We start from the raw sequence: 17,525 nt of genomic DNA, 5'->3' as shown, positions 1-17,525 counted from the left end.
AGATGCAAAGAATTCATTTAGCTTCTCTGCAATCTCCTTATCGTTCTTTAGTACACCTTTGACTCCCTTATCATCCCAGGGTCCAATTGTCTCCCTAGATGGTCTCCTGCTTTGAATGTATTTATAGAATTTTTTGTTGTTGGTTTTTATGTTCTTAGCAATGTGCTCCTCAAATTCTTTTTTAGCATCCCTTATTGTCTTCTTGCATTTCTTTTGCCAGAGTTTGTGTTCTTTTTTATTTTCTTCATTCGGACAAGACTTCCATTTTCTGAAGGAAGACTTTTTGCCTCTAAGAGCTTCCTTGACTTTGCTCGTTAACCATGCTGGCATCTTCTTGGCCCTGGCGGTACCTTTTCTGATCTGCGGTATGCACTCCAGTTGAGCTTCTAATATAGTGTTTTTAAACAACTTCCAAGCATTTTCGAGTGATGTGACCCTCTGGACTTTGTTTTTCAGCTTTCTTTTTACCAATCCCCTCATTTTTGTGAAGTTTCCTCTTTTGAAGTCAAATGTGACCATGTTGGATTTTCTTGGCAATTGGCCAGTTACATGTATGTTTAATTTAATAGCACTGTGGTCACTGCTCCCAATCGGTTCAACAACACATCTCGCACCAGGTCCCGGTCCCCACTGAGGATTAAGTCCAGGGTTGCCGTCCCTCTGGTCAGTTCCATGACCAACTGATCTAGGGAATAGTCATTTAGAATATCTAGAAACTTTGCTTCTTTGTCATGACTGGAACACATATGCAGCCAGTCTATGTCCGGGTAGTTGAAGTCACCCATTACTACCACATTTCCTACTTTGGATGCTTCCTCAATTTCATATCTCATCTCAAGGTCTCCCTGAGCATTTTGATCAGGGGGACGATAGATCGTTCCCAGTATTAAGTCCCTCCTGGGGCACGGTATCACCACCCACAACGATTCTGTGGAGGAGTCTGCCTCTTTTGGGGTTTTGAGCTTGCTGGATTCAATACCCTCTTTCACGTATAGAGCGACTCCGCCACCAATACGTCCTTCCCTGTCCTTCCGATATAGTTTATATCCAGGGATAACCGTATCCCACTGGTTTTCTCCATTCCACCAGGTCTCGGTTATGCTCACTATATCAATGCTCTTCTCTAAGACCAAGCACTCCAGTTCTCCCATCTTGGTTCGGAGGCTCCTAGCATTAGCGTACAGGCACTTGTAAGCAGTGTCTCTCTTCAAGTGTCTTTGGCACTTGTGGTTAGGCCTGTGGTAATTTTGCTCTTCTGAATTTATATCCTGTGCCCCTGCTCTCACAATGCCTACTTCTAGGCCTACCCCTTTTAAAATTTCATCATTTCTTTGGTTTTTATCCCAGGGGGAGGTTTATTCCGAACCGGACCTTTCTCAGCTCCTGTTGGGTTTCCCCCCTCAGTCAGTTTAAAAGCTGCTCTGCTACCTTTTTAATTTTAAGTGCCAGCAGTCTGGTTCCATTCTGGTTCAAGTGGAGCCCGTCCCTTTTGTACAGGCCCGGCTTGTCCCAAAATGTTCCCCAGTGCCTAACAAATCCGAACCCTTCCACCCGACACCATCGTCTCATCCACGCATTGAGACTACGAAGCTGGGCCTGTCTGGCTGGTCCTGCGCGTGGAACCGGTAGCATTTCAGAGAAAGCCACCTTGGAGGTCCTGGCTTTCAGCATCCTACCTAGCAACCTAAATTTTGCTTCCAGGACCTCACGGCTGCATTTCCCCATGTCGTTGGTGCCAACGTGCACCACGACCACTGACTCCTTCCCAGCACTGTCTACCAAACTATCTAAACGACGGGCGATATCCACAACCTTCGCACCAGGCAGGCAAAACACCTTGCGGTCTACACGCCCATCACACACCCCACTGTCTATGTTCCTAATGATCGAATCACCAACTACAAGGATCCCTCCACCCCCTGGAGATATATCCTCGGCACGAGAGAATAGCTGCTCATCCCCCAAGGAATGGGTCCCTTCTATGGGATCGTTTCCCTCTTCCTCAGCTGGATGCTCTCCTTCCTCGAGACCATCGTTCTCCATGATAGCAGGAGAGCTATCATCGTTGGAGTGGGACACAGCTATAACGTCCCTGAAGGCTGTGATGCGTCCTTCCCTGGCTCTCCCTGTCAGGTTCCTACCTGCTCGTGGTTACTGCCTGTCTCTAGGCACCACCAGGGACTCCACCAGTCCGGACCGCTCTCTCTTATGGTTTACCTATCCCCGCTCTAGCACAGATCTCAACAGATCCCCCTGCTAGGCAACCACCAGTAACGTCCCAATACTAGTATTCCCAGAGACTCTGAATACTGGTATTGTTATTCTCTTCACCGCTGCCACCATTTGTTACAGTTTCTCTTCAGCCTTGGTCATTACCTTACCCTCCCTTCTGGTCTGTGAAACCCCAGCCAAGGATCAGGCCTTTGGTAAACCAAATTAAGTATTTATTACAGATAACAAAGCTAACAAGATTAACAAGATTTCTTCTTAAGGCACATAAGCATATGGTTTTACTCAATACTAATCCGAACTCCACCTCCCTCCTGGTAAACAACTCTCTAAACCCCACCAAGCAATCCACTCTTTCTCTTCTCCCCCCCAATTCCACAATTCACCACCTCACATTCACTCCACTTACCATGTATCTTCTAAAACAACAACACTTACCATATATACATTAATATAGGAACATCACATTTCCCCCCCCTTAAACAACAGCAGAGTATTATTCCTGTTCCAGGATTTATACGTCGCGTTAACAAATAAAAGTCTCTATGGGGAAAATGTCTTTCTTTGTTCCTCTGTCTGGTCACGTCACTGCAGTCCCAGCCACTTGCCTGGAAAGTCCATCGGCCAGTACATTGTCCTTGCCTTTGATGAACTGGAAGTCCACTTGATAGTCCTGTAGGGCCCAGGACCACCTCTGCAGCATAGTGTTATGGTTTTTCATAGTCTGCAACCATAACAAGGCCCGATGATCCGTAGTCACTGTGAATCTTCGTCCCCACACGTATGGGCGCAACTTGTTCAGTCCCCACACGACCGCTAGGCACTCCTTCTGGACCGACGAATAGTTTTTCTCCCTCGGCGTCAGCTTGCGACTCAGGTACGCCACTGGATGTCTGGTGCCTTCTCTCTCCTGCAGCAAGACGACTCCCAGCGTGAGGTCCGACGCATCTGTAGCCACGATGAATGGTTTCTCATAGTCTGGTGCTATTAATATGGGTCCTTGGCACAAGGCTTGCTTCAGTAGATCAAAAGCCTTCTGACATTCATCCGTCCATACCACACGCTCAGAACACTTCTTTGTTAATTCATGCAAGGGGGTTGCTATTTCCCCAAAATTTCTCACAAACTTCCTATAAAATCCAGCCACACCCAGAAATGCCCTTACTTGTTTTTTGGTTAAGGGGATCGGCCACGCTTGTATTGCCTCCACCTTGCTCCATAAGGGGGTGATTTTCCCACTCCCCACCTTATGTCCTAAATAGATTACTTCCTTTAGTCCAAACTGGCATTTCTTAGCTTTTATTGTGAGGCCTGCTTTTCTTAAGGCCTCCAATACTGTTGTCAGGTGTTGGACATGCTCAGGCACCGACTTGCTAAAAATGACCACGTCATCGATATAGGCCACTGCAAAATCTGACATGCCTCGCAACACAGTATTGATTAGCCTCTGAAATGAACTTGGTGAGTTCCTTAGTCCCATGGGTAAGGTCACAAACTCATAACCCATCTGGTGTACTGAAGGCAGTTTTGGCTCTGGATTGCTCGTCTAGTTCCATTTGCCAAAATCCTTTACAGAGATCTAGTGTAGAGATAATGGTTGCTGCCCCCAATAACTCTAACATTGCATCTACCCTAGGCATAGGATACACATCTGGGACAGTAATTTTATTGATTAGCCGATAATCAATGCAAAACCTTGTCGTTCCATCTTTTTTCGGAACCAGGACAATACTTGAGGCCCAGGGACTGATGGATTCCCTGATCACTCCTAATTCCAGCATCTCTTCCACCTCCTTTTTGATCTCATTCAAAACTTTCCCATTCACACGGTACGGAACAGATCTGATTGGGGCATGATCTCCAGTATCAATGGAATGTATAACTATCCTGGTTCGGCCAGGTTTGTTGCTAAAGAGATTCCTATAGGTTTTCAAAACTCTCAGAATCTCCTCTTTTACTTCCTCCTTCACCTCCTCTGACCATTCCACTTGATCTACCCCTCCTTTGTCTTTGCTTTCCTGTACCAAATCTGGAAGTTCAGGCCCACTTCCCTCAGGGAATAAGGTAACTTGCAACACCTTTGCATCCCTGGTATGGTAAGGTTTCAACATATTTACATGAACCACTTTGCTTTTGTTTAATTGGTCTGTGGTGATTACATATGTCACTGTGTCAAGCCTTTCTCTGATGGTATATGGTCCTTCCCAGTTAGCCTGTAATTTGTCATGTTTCCTGGGTATGAACGCCATAACCATATCTCCCACATCATACACACGTTCTCTGGCTGTTCTGTCATACCAGTAACTTTGCTTCTCCTGTGCATGACTCAAATTCTCTTTCACTACTTCCATCATTGATGTTAATTTATTGCGGAATTCCAATACAAAATCTACTACAGAAGTTTTGTACTCTCCCAGAGTTCCTTCCCATGAATTTTTTAGCAGTTCCAAAGGTCCCCTCACTTTTCTAGTGAACATGAGTTCAAAGGGTGAGAAGCCTGTTGACTCCTGAGGGACTTCTCTGTATGCAAATAAGAAGCATCCCAAACGTTCATCCCAGTCTTGTGGGTGATCTAGAACATAGCTTCTTATCATGCCCTTCAAAACTCCATTGAATCTCTCAGTTAGCCCATTAGTGGCGGGATGGTAAGTAGTGGTCTTTAGATGTTTTAGACCACAACATTTCCACATACATTGCATCACTTCTCCCATGAATACACTGCCTTGATCTGTCAGCACTTCATGAGGGAAACCCAGCCTCATAAAGATTTTTAATAAAGCCTCTGCCACTACAGGGGCTTCTACAGATCTCAGTGCTTCTGCGTCTGGGTACCTGGTGGCAAAATCCACCACCACCACTAGATATTTCTTGCCATGCCTTGTGGGTTTGGAAAAAGGGCCCACCAAATCTATTCCCACTCTATAAAAGGGTTGTCCAATTATAGGAAGGGGCTTTAAGGGTGCCTTGGTCTTTACTCCACTCTTTCCCACCTTTTGGCATATTCCACAAGATAGACAATGTTGTTTTACATCCTTGGAGATATTTGGCCAATAATAATGTGCAGCCAATCTCCTCTTGGTCTTTTTTATTCCCAGATGTCCTGCACATGGGACATCGTGGGCTACCTCTAGCAATCTGGTTCTGTATTTGCTAGGCACTATCAATTGCTTCACTGGTTCACATTCATCCTTTCTCTCAGCAGGCATCCACAGTCTATATAAAATCCCATTCTCACACACAACTTGATTCCTCAGTTTGTCAGTGAAAGGAATCTGTTGGGTCAGCGCTTGTTCCTTTATCTGCTTCAGACTTATATCTTTATGCAGCTCTTCCCTGAATTGATCTGCTTCTTCCCCAGAGACCACTTGATACAGTTTGTCTTCTTCAGCAGGCCTGCTAGTGGTTGCTATGGTGACCTGAGGCTGGTTAACAGATTCCACCCTGTTTGTTTCAGCCCCCCTTAATATGGCTTCTTTTTCTCTGCCAATTTGCTGTCTGGTCACTACATATATTTTCCCCTGTGCCCCCATAACATCTCTTCCCAGTATTACTGGTTCTTGTTGCTGGGCATTAATACCAACTTCATATTGGCCCTTTCGGCCTCTCCATTCCATTTTCACTAGGGCCACAGGCAAACTCTCTGGTTGACCCCTCACTCCTTGGATAGTCACTGTTTCCTGAGGTAATATTTCTTCAGATTTTATTAAATCTGGCCTCAGTAACGTCTGAGCGGCACCAGTGTCAAGCAATGCCCAATAAGTTGCCCCTTGTACACTCACTTCCTCTCTCAGACTTGAATCCAGGTCTGTTACTTCTGTCCAGTTTATCTGGCAAAACTTAACCTTTTTCGCTGCTTCTAAAGCCTTGGGCTCTGTTTTCACTGCCCTTGTCTGAGCAGGATTACTAATGGGGTTGGCAACCTCACATTGAAAACGTAGGTGCCCCGGTCTACCACATTTGTAGCATAATTTCTCCTCACTTTTAGGGTACACAGATCCACTCTGGGGTGTCCTGTGCCCTTCAGATTTTAATGGAGGACTCACTCGCTGTGGTACCACATCCCTTCTGCCAGCACTATATGGTCTGGGTTTAAACTCTCTTGATGTTTTCCCCACCCAGCCAGTTCTATTGGAGGCGAAGTGATCCGCCAACTCTGTGGCCTCCTGCACAGATGTAGGGGAACGGTCTTTGACCAGGAGCCTTATTTCTGGTGGTAACTGATGGTATAATTGATCCAGTATCATGAGGCTTTTCACCTCTTCCGCTGACTGAGCTTTGGCACTACTCATCCACTTTCCAAATATATCCATCAACTTTGCTCCCAGTTCCACAAAAGACCTCCCTGTCTGTATCTGGCAGTTTCTGAAAAGCTTTCTAAAATAATCAGGCCCCAGTCTGAATCTTTTAAACACTGCTTCTTTGAATTCAGCATAGGTGACGGGCCTGTCTGAGGGGAAATATTGGTATACCTCAGCCAATTCCCCTTTAATCAGGTTTGATAAATACTGCATGTATTTATCTTCAGGTAGCACCCACAACTGAGCTGCTTTTTCAAAGGTGCTGAGGTAAATTTGAGGATCTTGACCAGGCTCATAGACAGCAAAGTCCTTTGGAGTAATTTTTATTTTTGCTCCATCTCTGTCTTTCCTTGTCTCCTCAGAGTGAAATTTCTCTCTATCAAATTTTAACTTTTCTACTTGTAATTCAGCATCCAATGCTCGTTGCTTCTCCCTCTCCTCAAACCCCAATCTCATTCTCTCAATTTCCAACTCCCTCTGTTTTTCCTTCTCTGCACCTTCCATCCTCAGTCTCTCAGCTTCCATCTTCAATCTCTCAGCTTCCAACTCCCTCTGCTTGTCTTTTTCCTCAGCCTCCCATCTTAACTTCTCTCTCAAGTACTCTATATAAGCGGGATTGCTTAAATATCCTTCTGGGGTCTCTTCCCTGACAGGTTGTTTTTGCTGGGCAGTAGCAAATCCTATAAGTGCTACCCTCAATTCATCTACCCCTTTACCCTCGTGAGGTAAATTGAATGTTATGCACTTCTCCACCAGCTCCTCTCTTTTCATTTTTATGTATTCAGCCATGGTGTTTGAGTTCACTCACTCTTTGCCACACACTCTTTGCCAGTCACTCTCACAAGTAATCTTGTTTTGTTATTTCTGTTTGCCACACAACTATTAGGGATTGTCTAGTATTCGTATCTCACTGCTACAGCCAACACCTGTGACGTAGTCTCCTTTGTCACCACGTGTCTTTGGGACTCACTTTGGTTCGTATCTGGATTCACTGTTGTTCGTATCCCACCGCTACCACCACATGTGATGCGTCCTTCCCTGGCTCTCCCTGTCAGGTTCCTACCTGCTCGTGGTTACTGCCTGTCTCTAGGCACCACCAGGGACTCCACCAGTCCGGACCGCTCTCTCTTATGGTTTACCTATCCCCACTCTAGCACAGATCTCAACAGATCCCCCTGCTAGGCAACCACCAGTAACGTCCCAATACTAGTATTCCCAGAGACTCTGAATACTGGTATTGTTATTCTCTTCACCGCTGCCACCATTTGTTACAGTTTCCCTTCAGCCTTGGTCATTACCTTACCCTCCCTTCTGGTCTGTGAAACCCCAGCCAAGGATCAGGCCTTTGGTAAACCAAATTAAGTATTTATTACAGATAACAAAGCTAACAAGATTAACAAGATTTCTTCTTAAGGCACATAAGCATATGGTTTTACTCAATAGTAATCCGAACTCCACCTCCCTCCTGGTAAACAACTCTCTAAACCCCACCAAGCAATCCACTCTTTCTCTTCTCCCCCCCCCCGATTCCACAATTCACCACCTCACATTCACTCCACTTACCATGTATCTTCTAAAACAACAACACTTACCATATATACATTAATATAGGAACATCACAAAGGCCTCCTCCACACACCTCTCTGCCTCTCTCAGCTTTTCCAGGTCCGCCACCTTGGCCTCAAGGAAATGAAGTCGTTCCCGGAGAGCCAGGAGCTCATTGCACCGAGAGCACACCCCCTTAAAACAACCTTCCCCAACCTGGTGTCTTCCAGATGTTTTGGACCACAACTCCCATCAGCCCAGCCATGTGTTGGCTGGGACTGATGAGACGTGGTCTAACAGCATCTGGAGGACCACAGATTCCCACCTCTGATTTAAATAATAATGCTTGGGGAAGGCATCCTATCCAATTATGTTATATATAGGCAAACATTAAACTCTGTTTCAGTCTAATTGCTTTGAGCTCCAAAATCTGAAATAGGCATACCTATTCTAGCTCATCCTTTTTTTGCATTACAAACAACCCAGTAGCACTATGGTAAAGTACCCCTGTAATAAATTAGATGGGAAGCTGCATGTTTTCTTTCAAATTTGACTCTCTCTGTGCTCTAGGGGTTGACTTCTTTCTGATAGAAATGAAAATAACACTCCAAGGCTTGCCATATGATTGTATTCTTGGTGAAGACATTGAATAATATTCTGTGAGCCAATGAAGTGTGGTGAATTTGGACTGCAGAAACTTGTGTTTAGATCCTTAAAATGGGATAACACAATTTGCAGTAAATGTCCAGAGCTCCTTCTAGAAAGATCAGGATACAAATGTGTGATACAACCTCTCAGTGTAGACAGGATTGGAGTTTTCTTCATTGTTTGCTCGAGACGCCTTAAACTCTGTTCCATCATTCCAGGCAGAGAATGGCATACAGGATATGAAATGTTGCTCATTGGAACCTGACTGGATATCTTTCCACCCAGACACTTCTGGGAGGATGCTACATGTGGGACCAAAGTTGATTAAGTGAGTCTTGCTGAAACTAGCCTTCAGAGTTATTGGAGGCTCATTGTTTATTGTCTTTATTAGGAACAAAGGAAGCTGCCTTACACTGTTAGACCATTGGTCCATCTTGCTCAGTAACGTCTACAGTGACTAATGGCTTTCTGGGGTTTCAGAGAAGAGACTTTCCCAGCCTTACCTGGAGATGCCAGGATCGAACCTGGGACCTTCTGCATGCAAAGCAGATGCTCTGTCACTGAGCTATGGCCTTTCGGCATTGGAAACTTACTGTTTATCATCTTTATTTCTTTACTCAGCTTGAACTTATGCCAAGGTCACATAGCTAGATCTTCACATTTGAATTTTCAAAGCAAACTGATTAATTTCTGAAATGCCTGAAATAAGGAGTTAAAAATAAAAAATGTTCTACACCAGTATATGTGTGCATGGGTGCAGGCATGCACAGCAGAGTCCTGGATACTACTCTAATGTACAGGAACCCAAGAAGCTGCATTATACCAGTTCAGGCCGTTTGTCCATCTAGCCCTGTATCATCTACTCTGGGTGGCAGCGGCTCTACAGGGTTTCAGGCAGAGATTTTTCCCATCAACTCCTGTCTGATCCTTTTAATTGGAGACGTCAGTAACCTGCTCCGTATGCAGAACTCTTACTTATGGACTATGGTCTACTCATCTCTTGTGGGTGGCAATTTTTATTGTCAACCATATGCAGGAGCAGCTAGTGAGGTGGGGCAGTGCCATGGAACCCTCCTCCCAACATCACCGTTGCTGCAGCGGCGAGGGAGCTGGGCAAGTGGGTGGCAAGGAGCTCTACATGTGCACCTATGGGAGCACCAGATTGGCTTTGCCATTGAGCCCATGCAGCCATGACCTTGCACCATCCAGGTAATTGAAGCAATGCTGGTGTCGGGAGGTAGCTCCACAGCACTGTACTGCCACACTGGCTGTTCCTGACCAAGTGAAATCTAGCTGGAAATGGATCCAGTGTATGATAGATTCTGATGCCACCACCCAAAATATGCTAAAGGTGTGCCCATATCTATATATGGCTGTGGAACTGTGGTTGGGAGTTTGATACTTTGCTCCATCACACCTTCTTGTGAAAGTAACTCCCCTGGGGTTTTTTTTCTTAACAGAGTTTTGAAGCTGAAAGAAGCTGAAAATAATGCAGAACAGCAGGAAGTTATAGAAGACTTTGTCATAGAGGCCAACAGGGAAAATAATGTGAGAAAATAACAAGAAAATTGGTTTTAAAAATAATACCTTTGTTATATTTGCACAATCTGTATGTTGTAGAGGCTTCGATCATTTCTCTCAGTTGATCTATGGATTAAATGGAGAAAAATTACTGTCATTTAGGCCTGGATCACGGCCATAGTAATAGGCAAATTTGGTGCTATGCTGAAGCCATTCACTATTTAGGCGACTGTGGCTTTAAAATATTTCCAAAATATCTGAAGGATGTTATATAGAAACATCTCTCAAAAAATACAATTGAAAAGTCCTAGAAACTCACCATGAAACATTGATGACTTACACCTGAAGAAGTTTTTCTGAGTGTAGGTACAGCTCGCAAACCATGCTACTTTTTCAGATGTGGGTTAGGCAGCTTTGAAAAGTTAGTAGTGTTACAAAATAAATTTCTCCTTGAGGAGAAAATGTATGCTGTCAAAACCTATATTTGATCAAGAATAAGTTGCTTAAATTAGAGAGAGATGGGATTTGCCTCTTGGGCATGAGTTGCTAATTTTTTTTAGTCTCTTTCAGACATTTGTGTGTACCAGGCAAAACTAAAACGAGGGTTGTAGAATTACTATTTTTTTGTAAGAATTAGTTTTATTTTGAAAGCAAAAGAGCTTCTAGTCCTCATAGTTGTAGAGGAAAGTTTAGGAACATGTGGGCAAAGTATTTATATACAGTTTTAAAACCATTAAAAAAGAGGGAAGTGTTTTCTTTAGTCAAGAACATAACTTTACAACTTGGAAAGTGGAGAGGAACATGGAACCCTCCAGATATTGTTGGACTGGACTCCAACTCCCATCAGCCCCGGCCATTAGTCAGAATATGAGAGCAGGAGTCCAGCATCATCTGGAGGACCACAAGTTCCCCATCCCTGCTTTAGAACTTGGGTTTATTTCTGTCTGTCTCCTTCCATACCTCTTACTTCCTATATACCCCTTATCTACTAATTTATAGCAGGGATGGAGGAGACGTGAGATTTTGGAGAAACACTGATTACTGAACCACAGTCCCAAGTAATGAGAGATGTTTGGATCTAAACACTGAGTAGCAAGTGAAATATTATAATACGACTGTGTGTTGTTAGAGTGGCTGCATTCCATATCACAGTAAGCCATAAACTATGGCTTAATGGAAATGAGCACATTGGACCCTCTTAGCTCCTCCTTGCTCATGCATGGAGGAAACAAAACATGATACCTGGCTTACCATTACTTCTGAATCGTGGATCATGGTTTGTTTCACTCTCAACAAATCAGTCTGTAGCCATGGTTTGTTCTTGGCTTACTGATCATGATTTGTTCAGAGCAAAACAAACCACAATCCCTGGTTCAGGCATAACACAAAGCAGGGAGAAGACAAATAGCCTAGGTAGGCACATTCACAGTAGACTATTAAATGTGGTTTGCTGTGACATTGAATTACATTGTTTTTAATGAACTACTACATAGTTACAAGAGAGAAATAATATAGCTAATAAAGAGAGGATGAGAAACAGCTTAATAATGATTTGAATGTGGTTTTTGAATAAGCAATAGCAAATAATTTATTCAAGCTCAAAATTGCTTTTTGTGCTATAAATATCTAGCAAGCTGAAAAGCTGTGTCTTTAGAGTACAGTGGCTGTTAGTCTGTATTGTTGCAACAGTTCAAAATCTACAGTTGACTTCATTGTTCTCTTGAATGCTTTGTAATTACCCTTTAAATCTTTTCAGCAAAGATGCCTAAGAAGATGGTGTCTGTGGTTTTTCTAGGTGCTGTGTGCATTTTTCAAACCATTTTGAAATTTTACCCAGTCTGTCCTTTAGCAGCAGAAACAATCCATGTTTAACCAAAAAAGTAAAATGAATAGTTCAGTTAGCGTTACACTTAGTTCACTAGTTGTCTAATTCCCCCCCCACCTTCATATTTTTAATCTCAAAGGTTAACAACTCTGTAATGGTAACAGCTTCTGGTCGAGTGGTGAAGAAGCGTATTAACTTATTGGATGATGACCCTGAACAAGAGGTAACGTAAATCCTGAGGCAGTCAGCAAAAAATTGATCTTGAATGAGGCAACCAGTGAAATAAGCCGCATTGGCTTTGTAGAACTTGTGTGTACATGTAAAATACACCTTACTCATGTGCACAGCTGCACAGATACGTTAATCTGTTAATTTAAATGTCCTGGAATGCATTATCTGAGTTCAATTGGGAGGGACAAGAACAATAATGAATATCCCCTTTTTATTTTTTGATAGAACAGATCTCTTTGTTTCCTAGTCCACTGATGGTCAGTGAGGAATCTGCCAGCAAACTCCTGGGAAACAAAACAACTTTCCCCTAAAATACAGCTTTTGTGTTCTCTGTGCACAGGAAAAATCAACATAAGAGATACTAGTCTAGTTAAATTTTAGTAATGTAGCCTGGCACTGGCCTAGATATCCTTAAAGGTTAAAAGGAATCTAATTGGTTGGTGAAAATTTTGACAATTTGACAATCCAGTTTAACTGCACACTGCGCTGCCTTTGACCACTTTTATGCTATTTGAAAACATAAGGTTCAGGAAAAAGATGGTAAATAAACACAGGGGAAAACACTACACATCTGAGCAGTGTGCCCCCCACATCATTAGCAACTATTTTTGGAAAGCATTTCTCATTCTCCATCAGGAACTTTAGCTGAGATGACATAGCCACAAGAATTCTAATTCCTCGGCTTCTGGAAACCATTTCCAGCCTTGTTTCCATGGAAATGAATATCTGGGTGAAAACATGGCAAGGGTTCCTTCATGGCCTTTAAAACCTGTTGTTCATTTATATTCAGTTACCAAATTTAGAAAGAGAGAGAAAACACATGAGGAGGCAGAAGTTTACCCATAGTATGCCTCCTGTTTAATTTTATGGCAAAAATAACATTTCACTTGGAAAACTGTTTGTTGAAAATATTTTCCTGGATTTAGCAGGCAGACATATCCAAGCATTTTGTTTTTAATAATCATTTTCATGATAAAACTATACTTGATCTAGTTCTCAAAGCTATGACCCCTGTTTCCATAAGAACCTTGCTAGATGAGACCAAGGCCTTTCTAGCCCGGTTTTCCTACATTACTTGGATACATGAAGACCTCGCTGTAACAGCCAGACATGCCACATACAGCTTTCTCCAAAACATTTTTTCATAATTTTATGCCACAATCTACTTTATGTATGTGATTTAAATCCTAAAGAAATTAGCATTGCTTTTCTTGCATATGCTAAAATGGATTATGGTCAGTTACCTGCATCTAATAATGCAGATGTAGGAGGACTCATATATGTCTGGAGCTTCCCACCCAAAATGGCTTCCTTGTTCATTTAAATGGAAGGAGCCAACCCATATACATATATTCTTTTCTACATACAGAGTTTTAGAGTGGGACAACTATCTAGAATTGCCATTTGATTGAACAAGGTGATACTGTTGAACTTATCATCTACACATCAACTAGGACAGTGGTTCCCAAACTTTCCCCCCATCGACCACTTAAACATTGCTGATGGTCTTGGTGGACCACTTAATTATTTTTCCACTTGATGATTTTTAATTGTATTTTATTGCTTGTTTTATTTCTTATGTTGTATTTCATTGCATTACAATTTGCATTACATAGTGTTCAGTAAAAGAAGCAATAAAAATTCAGTTAAAAATAAATACGAATACTTAATGCAGACATGCTGTGGACCATCTGAATGAAGCTCGTGGACCACAGTTTGGGAACCCCTGAACTCAGACACATGGAAAGATCACAGATTTCTAGAGACCCTGAATGAAAAGTATTGAAACCATGGTTGGAAAGCTGGCTGTAAGCAGCCGCAATTAATGACAGGAGCATTTATAAATCATGGTTCTTTCTCTTATTTGTCTTACCATTGGTTTTTTATCTGCACAATAGCTAGGAGGTATTTTGAAAATGTAACTAAAAAGTTAACTTTCTGATTAACCCAAATTCATATTTTTAATAAGACTTTCAAAATTGTGGACTATGAAGATGAACTGAATTTACTGTCCATTGTGGCAGTCACTCAGATAGGAGCTGATGGGACAGCCCACCTTGACTTTCACTGTAACGAGCATGGAACTCAACTTAAGAGCATTCCTTTTATGGAATCTTGGGATGTGGTGAGTATAATCCACTAATGCAAATTTTCATTAACATTTCTAGTAGCTCAGTTTAATATGCTATTGTTCATCCAGTTGTATGTGCCCTTCAGATCTCAAATGTAAAGAAACACACTATGTTGTTGTCAGATGTACCTTTTCTATTCCAGAGCTGAGCTCAGGAAAACCCAGTTCTGTACATTAAAACTAGAAGCTGGCCATGCACAGTGTTGATTGGCTGGTGGCTTTGACTGACACACATTCTCTCTCTTTCTCTCTCTCCTGGAGTAGTTTTGCAACTTTAAAAAATTGAGTGCTTTTTTTAAAAAAAGCTCAGTATGAACTTCTAATCACATAAATGACAAACAGAACTTAAAGTTTTTTTTAAAGCAGCGAGCTTGAAGTATGTGGAAGGGACAAAACTGACACCCAATCTTTTGAAATAAAAGAGGCAGATATGCCTGCTGATTGTAGCACAAAGGGCCGGCATAACACAAGACAGGGTGGGGGGAACTTGCCAGGTCCTGTGTTAAGGTATAGCTGTATCACACCTTTTAAAACCTTCCACTGACAGCTTAAGTTACCGTAAGTTGCCACCCTACAAAATAACAGTAAAGCAAAAATCCCAAATTTTCTCTCATATGGAGGTTGAGTAATTTCCTCATCACTGATATGAGGGCTCCATCAGAAATATCTGGTGTCCCTATATCAGATTTATCTAGGTTGTAGCTAGAGCCAATGGGGCACATAATAGGCATCTGGGGAACATGTGGGTTCTAATTGGCCAGCAATTTTGCCTGCCTCTAAGATTTATATCATTTGCATTGGTAAAGATTTATCAAGTACACATCATTCATGATCCTCAAACTTAGTTAATGTGCATGCCCTATTTTACATTTCAGATTACAGTGATTAATACAAATAACTATTTTCAGGAGCAGGGTCTTAAGGTCATACTTTCATATGTGACTTACAACACATGTTTGACAAACAAAGGACACTGGTTTAGACATGTTGCCTTCACAAGCTGTCTCCACAGATTTTGATTGCCAGCAACTCTGCCCCCACCCCCTAGTCCATGTGTGGGGAATCTTTGGCCCTCCAGATGTTACTGAGCTACATCATCCCCGGCCACTGGTTTTACTGGAGGATTGAACAAAGTCCCCACAGCAGACAGCACTCTCCATCCAGTAGCTTTTTGCCTCCAGCAGCTGCCAGAGCTGCTCCATCACTGAAGGGACAGCCACTTCCCTGTCTCTGCTTTCCTCCCTTTTATTCTCTCCCCCCTGCCCTGCCAGCTAAGTCTCCGCTGAATCCCCAAGTCACAGCAGGAAGGAAATGTTGTCTTCCTTGTACCAGGCTCCACCTGCTCTGTGCCCTCTTTAGTGCTGGAATGTGGTGCTCCAGAAGCACCATTCTCAGGGTGCCCAGAGAGGTAGACATGCACACCGAGCTCTGGCACTGGTGATCCCACTGGGGCCCTGCTCTACCCAGCACTCACAGAGATGCTTGCCAAGGAGGCAAGAGATGCGACCATGTCAACCAAATCTCACCCTCCCAGCCTTGGTTATAGTCAGGTGGAATTTCAGCTACTTCAGAAATCCTCACCTTTCCTCCACCCAGATTTGTTCCCTCGGAACATTTATTGACACGAATCTACTGTATGTTTGCATTATGAAAATGTTTCTCTTAAGCATATCCTTGAAGAAAGTGTTTGCTGGGAAAGCACTAGCCTCTGTGGCATTAAAGCAACAACTCAGTTGTCCAAGAGGACTACCATGGAAGTCCCAGTCAAGCTAGTGCATTGTGGCCACCCCAGAATAGGTGAGCTCAGAACTGAAGCCTTATTCAAGTTTCATACAAGCACGTAAGGTGTCTGGCTAGCACTGGGGAGATGCAGGATGGTCATACAGCTGTGAAGTTCACTGGCTGATCTTGGGCCTGTTCACACTGGCCCATTGTGGGGTAGGTCTGTCCCTCAACAGAGAAGCCAAACCGAGGGGAACTGATGTCAGCTGTCTTGTCAGCTTTAGAACAGATCAGGATATCTTTCTATACAGTGTTAACATAAAGTGCAAGTTGTTTGGGTATAGCAAGAACTCCAGATGCTGTTGGGCTCTTAACTCCCATCAGTCCCGGACATCATGGTTAGTAGTCAAGCATGATGGAAGAGTTGTCCACCAATATCTGGAGGGCCACAGGTTCCCCATCCCTCTGGGGTTGAGCTATATTCTTTGGTTACTCTAAGCTTCATGTTATAATCAGCTTGTTGCAGGGTGATGTCATGCCACAGAAGGCCTATGTGTCATGAGTACATTTTCTACCCTATCTAGCAGAAATGAAAATTACTATTTTCCTTGTTTTCTCAATACAGACGTACAACCACGAAGTTTATTTTGACAGAAATATAGTGGTGCACATAGAACAAAAGCCGAACAGGATCTTCAGCTGTTACGTTTACCAAATGATCTGCAGTAGTTCCAAGGAAGATGAAATCATAAAGAAGGAAAAAGGAGAGCGATTGTTTTGTAAAAAATTGGGAAGAACTTTTGAGATGTTTTTATAGTTCCAGTCATTTTAGAGGCTTTGCTGGGGACAACACCCAGATTTGTAAACTTGTCTGAACTAGTTAGTAACTATTACTCAGTTTCATCTGTGTAAGTGTAAATCCTTTAAAATGAATAATGCATTGAGCTGTTTATTTTGAAGTTCTCTTACATGCAACAAAATTGTAATTGCATTTATTACCTATGTTTTCAGGAAGAGGGGGAGCTACCTATTTGGCCCAAGAGCAGAATACAATTTGTTGGACCAGTTTCTATGGCTAGAAGAGTATGCCAACTTCAATAGCTCAAAACAGTATTTATTTATGTATTCTTTAAAATATGTGTCTGTCTTTTTTAAGCAGGACCCTAAAAATATTTTTCAACCATTTTCGAATTCCATAAAACAATAGACTCTATAGAGCAAGGTCATTTATTATTATTACGTAACAGAAATGTTCATGCTCTGTCATTGTAGTTATAAAGTAGCCTGACCATAAAAAATCATCCAGTTTGTTAGGGGTGGAGAATCTTTTTGGTCCAGTGGGCCAGATCTTTATCTTCCCCCAATTCCACAGGGC

At 42.7% G+C, this 17,525-nt stretch overlaps 1 protein-coding gene across 5 annotated transcripts in view; it reads left to right on the top strand.

Annotated features, from left to right (window-relative positions):
- The window catches only part of DCAF17 (DDB1 and CUL4 associated factor 17), a 46,207-nt gene extending 28,922 nt beyond the window's left edge, over positions 1-17,285 (top strand). For all 5 annotated transcript variants that reach the window (XM_061608505.1, XM_061608504.1, XM_061608506.1 and 2 more), the window contains 5 exons: positions 8,939-9,048; positions 10,181-10,268; positions 12,206-12,289; positions 14,267-14,422; positions 16,776-17,285. In XM_061608505.1, the coding sequence (XP_061464489.1) occupies positions 8,939-9,048; positions 10,181-10,268; positions 12,206-12,289; positions 14,267-14,422; positions 16,776-16,967 (630 nt within the window). In that variant the 3' untranslated portion in view covers positions 16,968-17,285. The remainder of the gene's footprint in view (positions 1-8,938; positions 9,049-10,180; positions 10,269-12,205; positions 12,290-14,266; positions 14,423-16,775) is intronic.
- The last annotated feature ends 240 nt before the right edge of the window (positions 17,286-17,525 follow it).

Source organism: Rhineura floridana, chromosome 2 (genome assembly GCF_030035675.1).
Source record: "Rhineura floridana isolate rRhiFlo1 chromosome 2, rRhiFlo1.hap2, whole genome shotgun sequence".
In the NCBI taxonomy this organism is placed as follows: Eukaryota; Metazoa; Chordata; class Lepidosauria; order Squamata; family Rhineuridae; genus Rhineura; species Rhineura floridana.
Note: the sequence above shows the minus strand (reverse complement) of the source record. Positions and strands in the feature narration are given on the sequence as shown.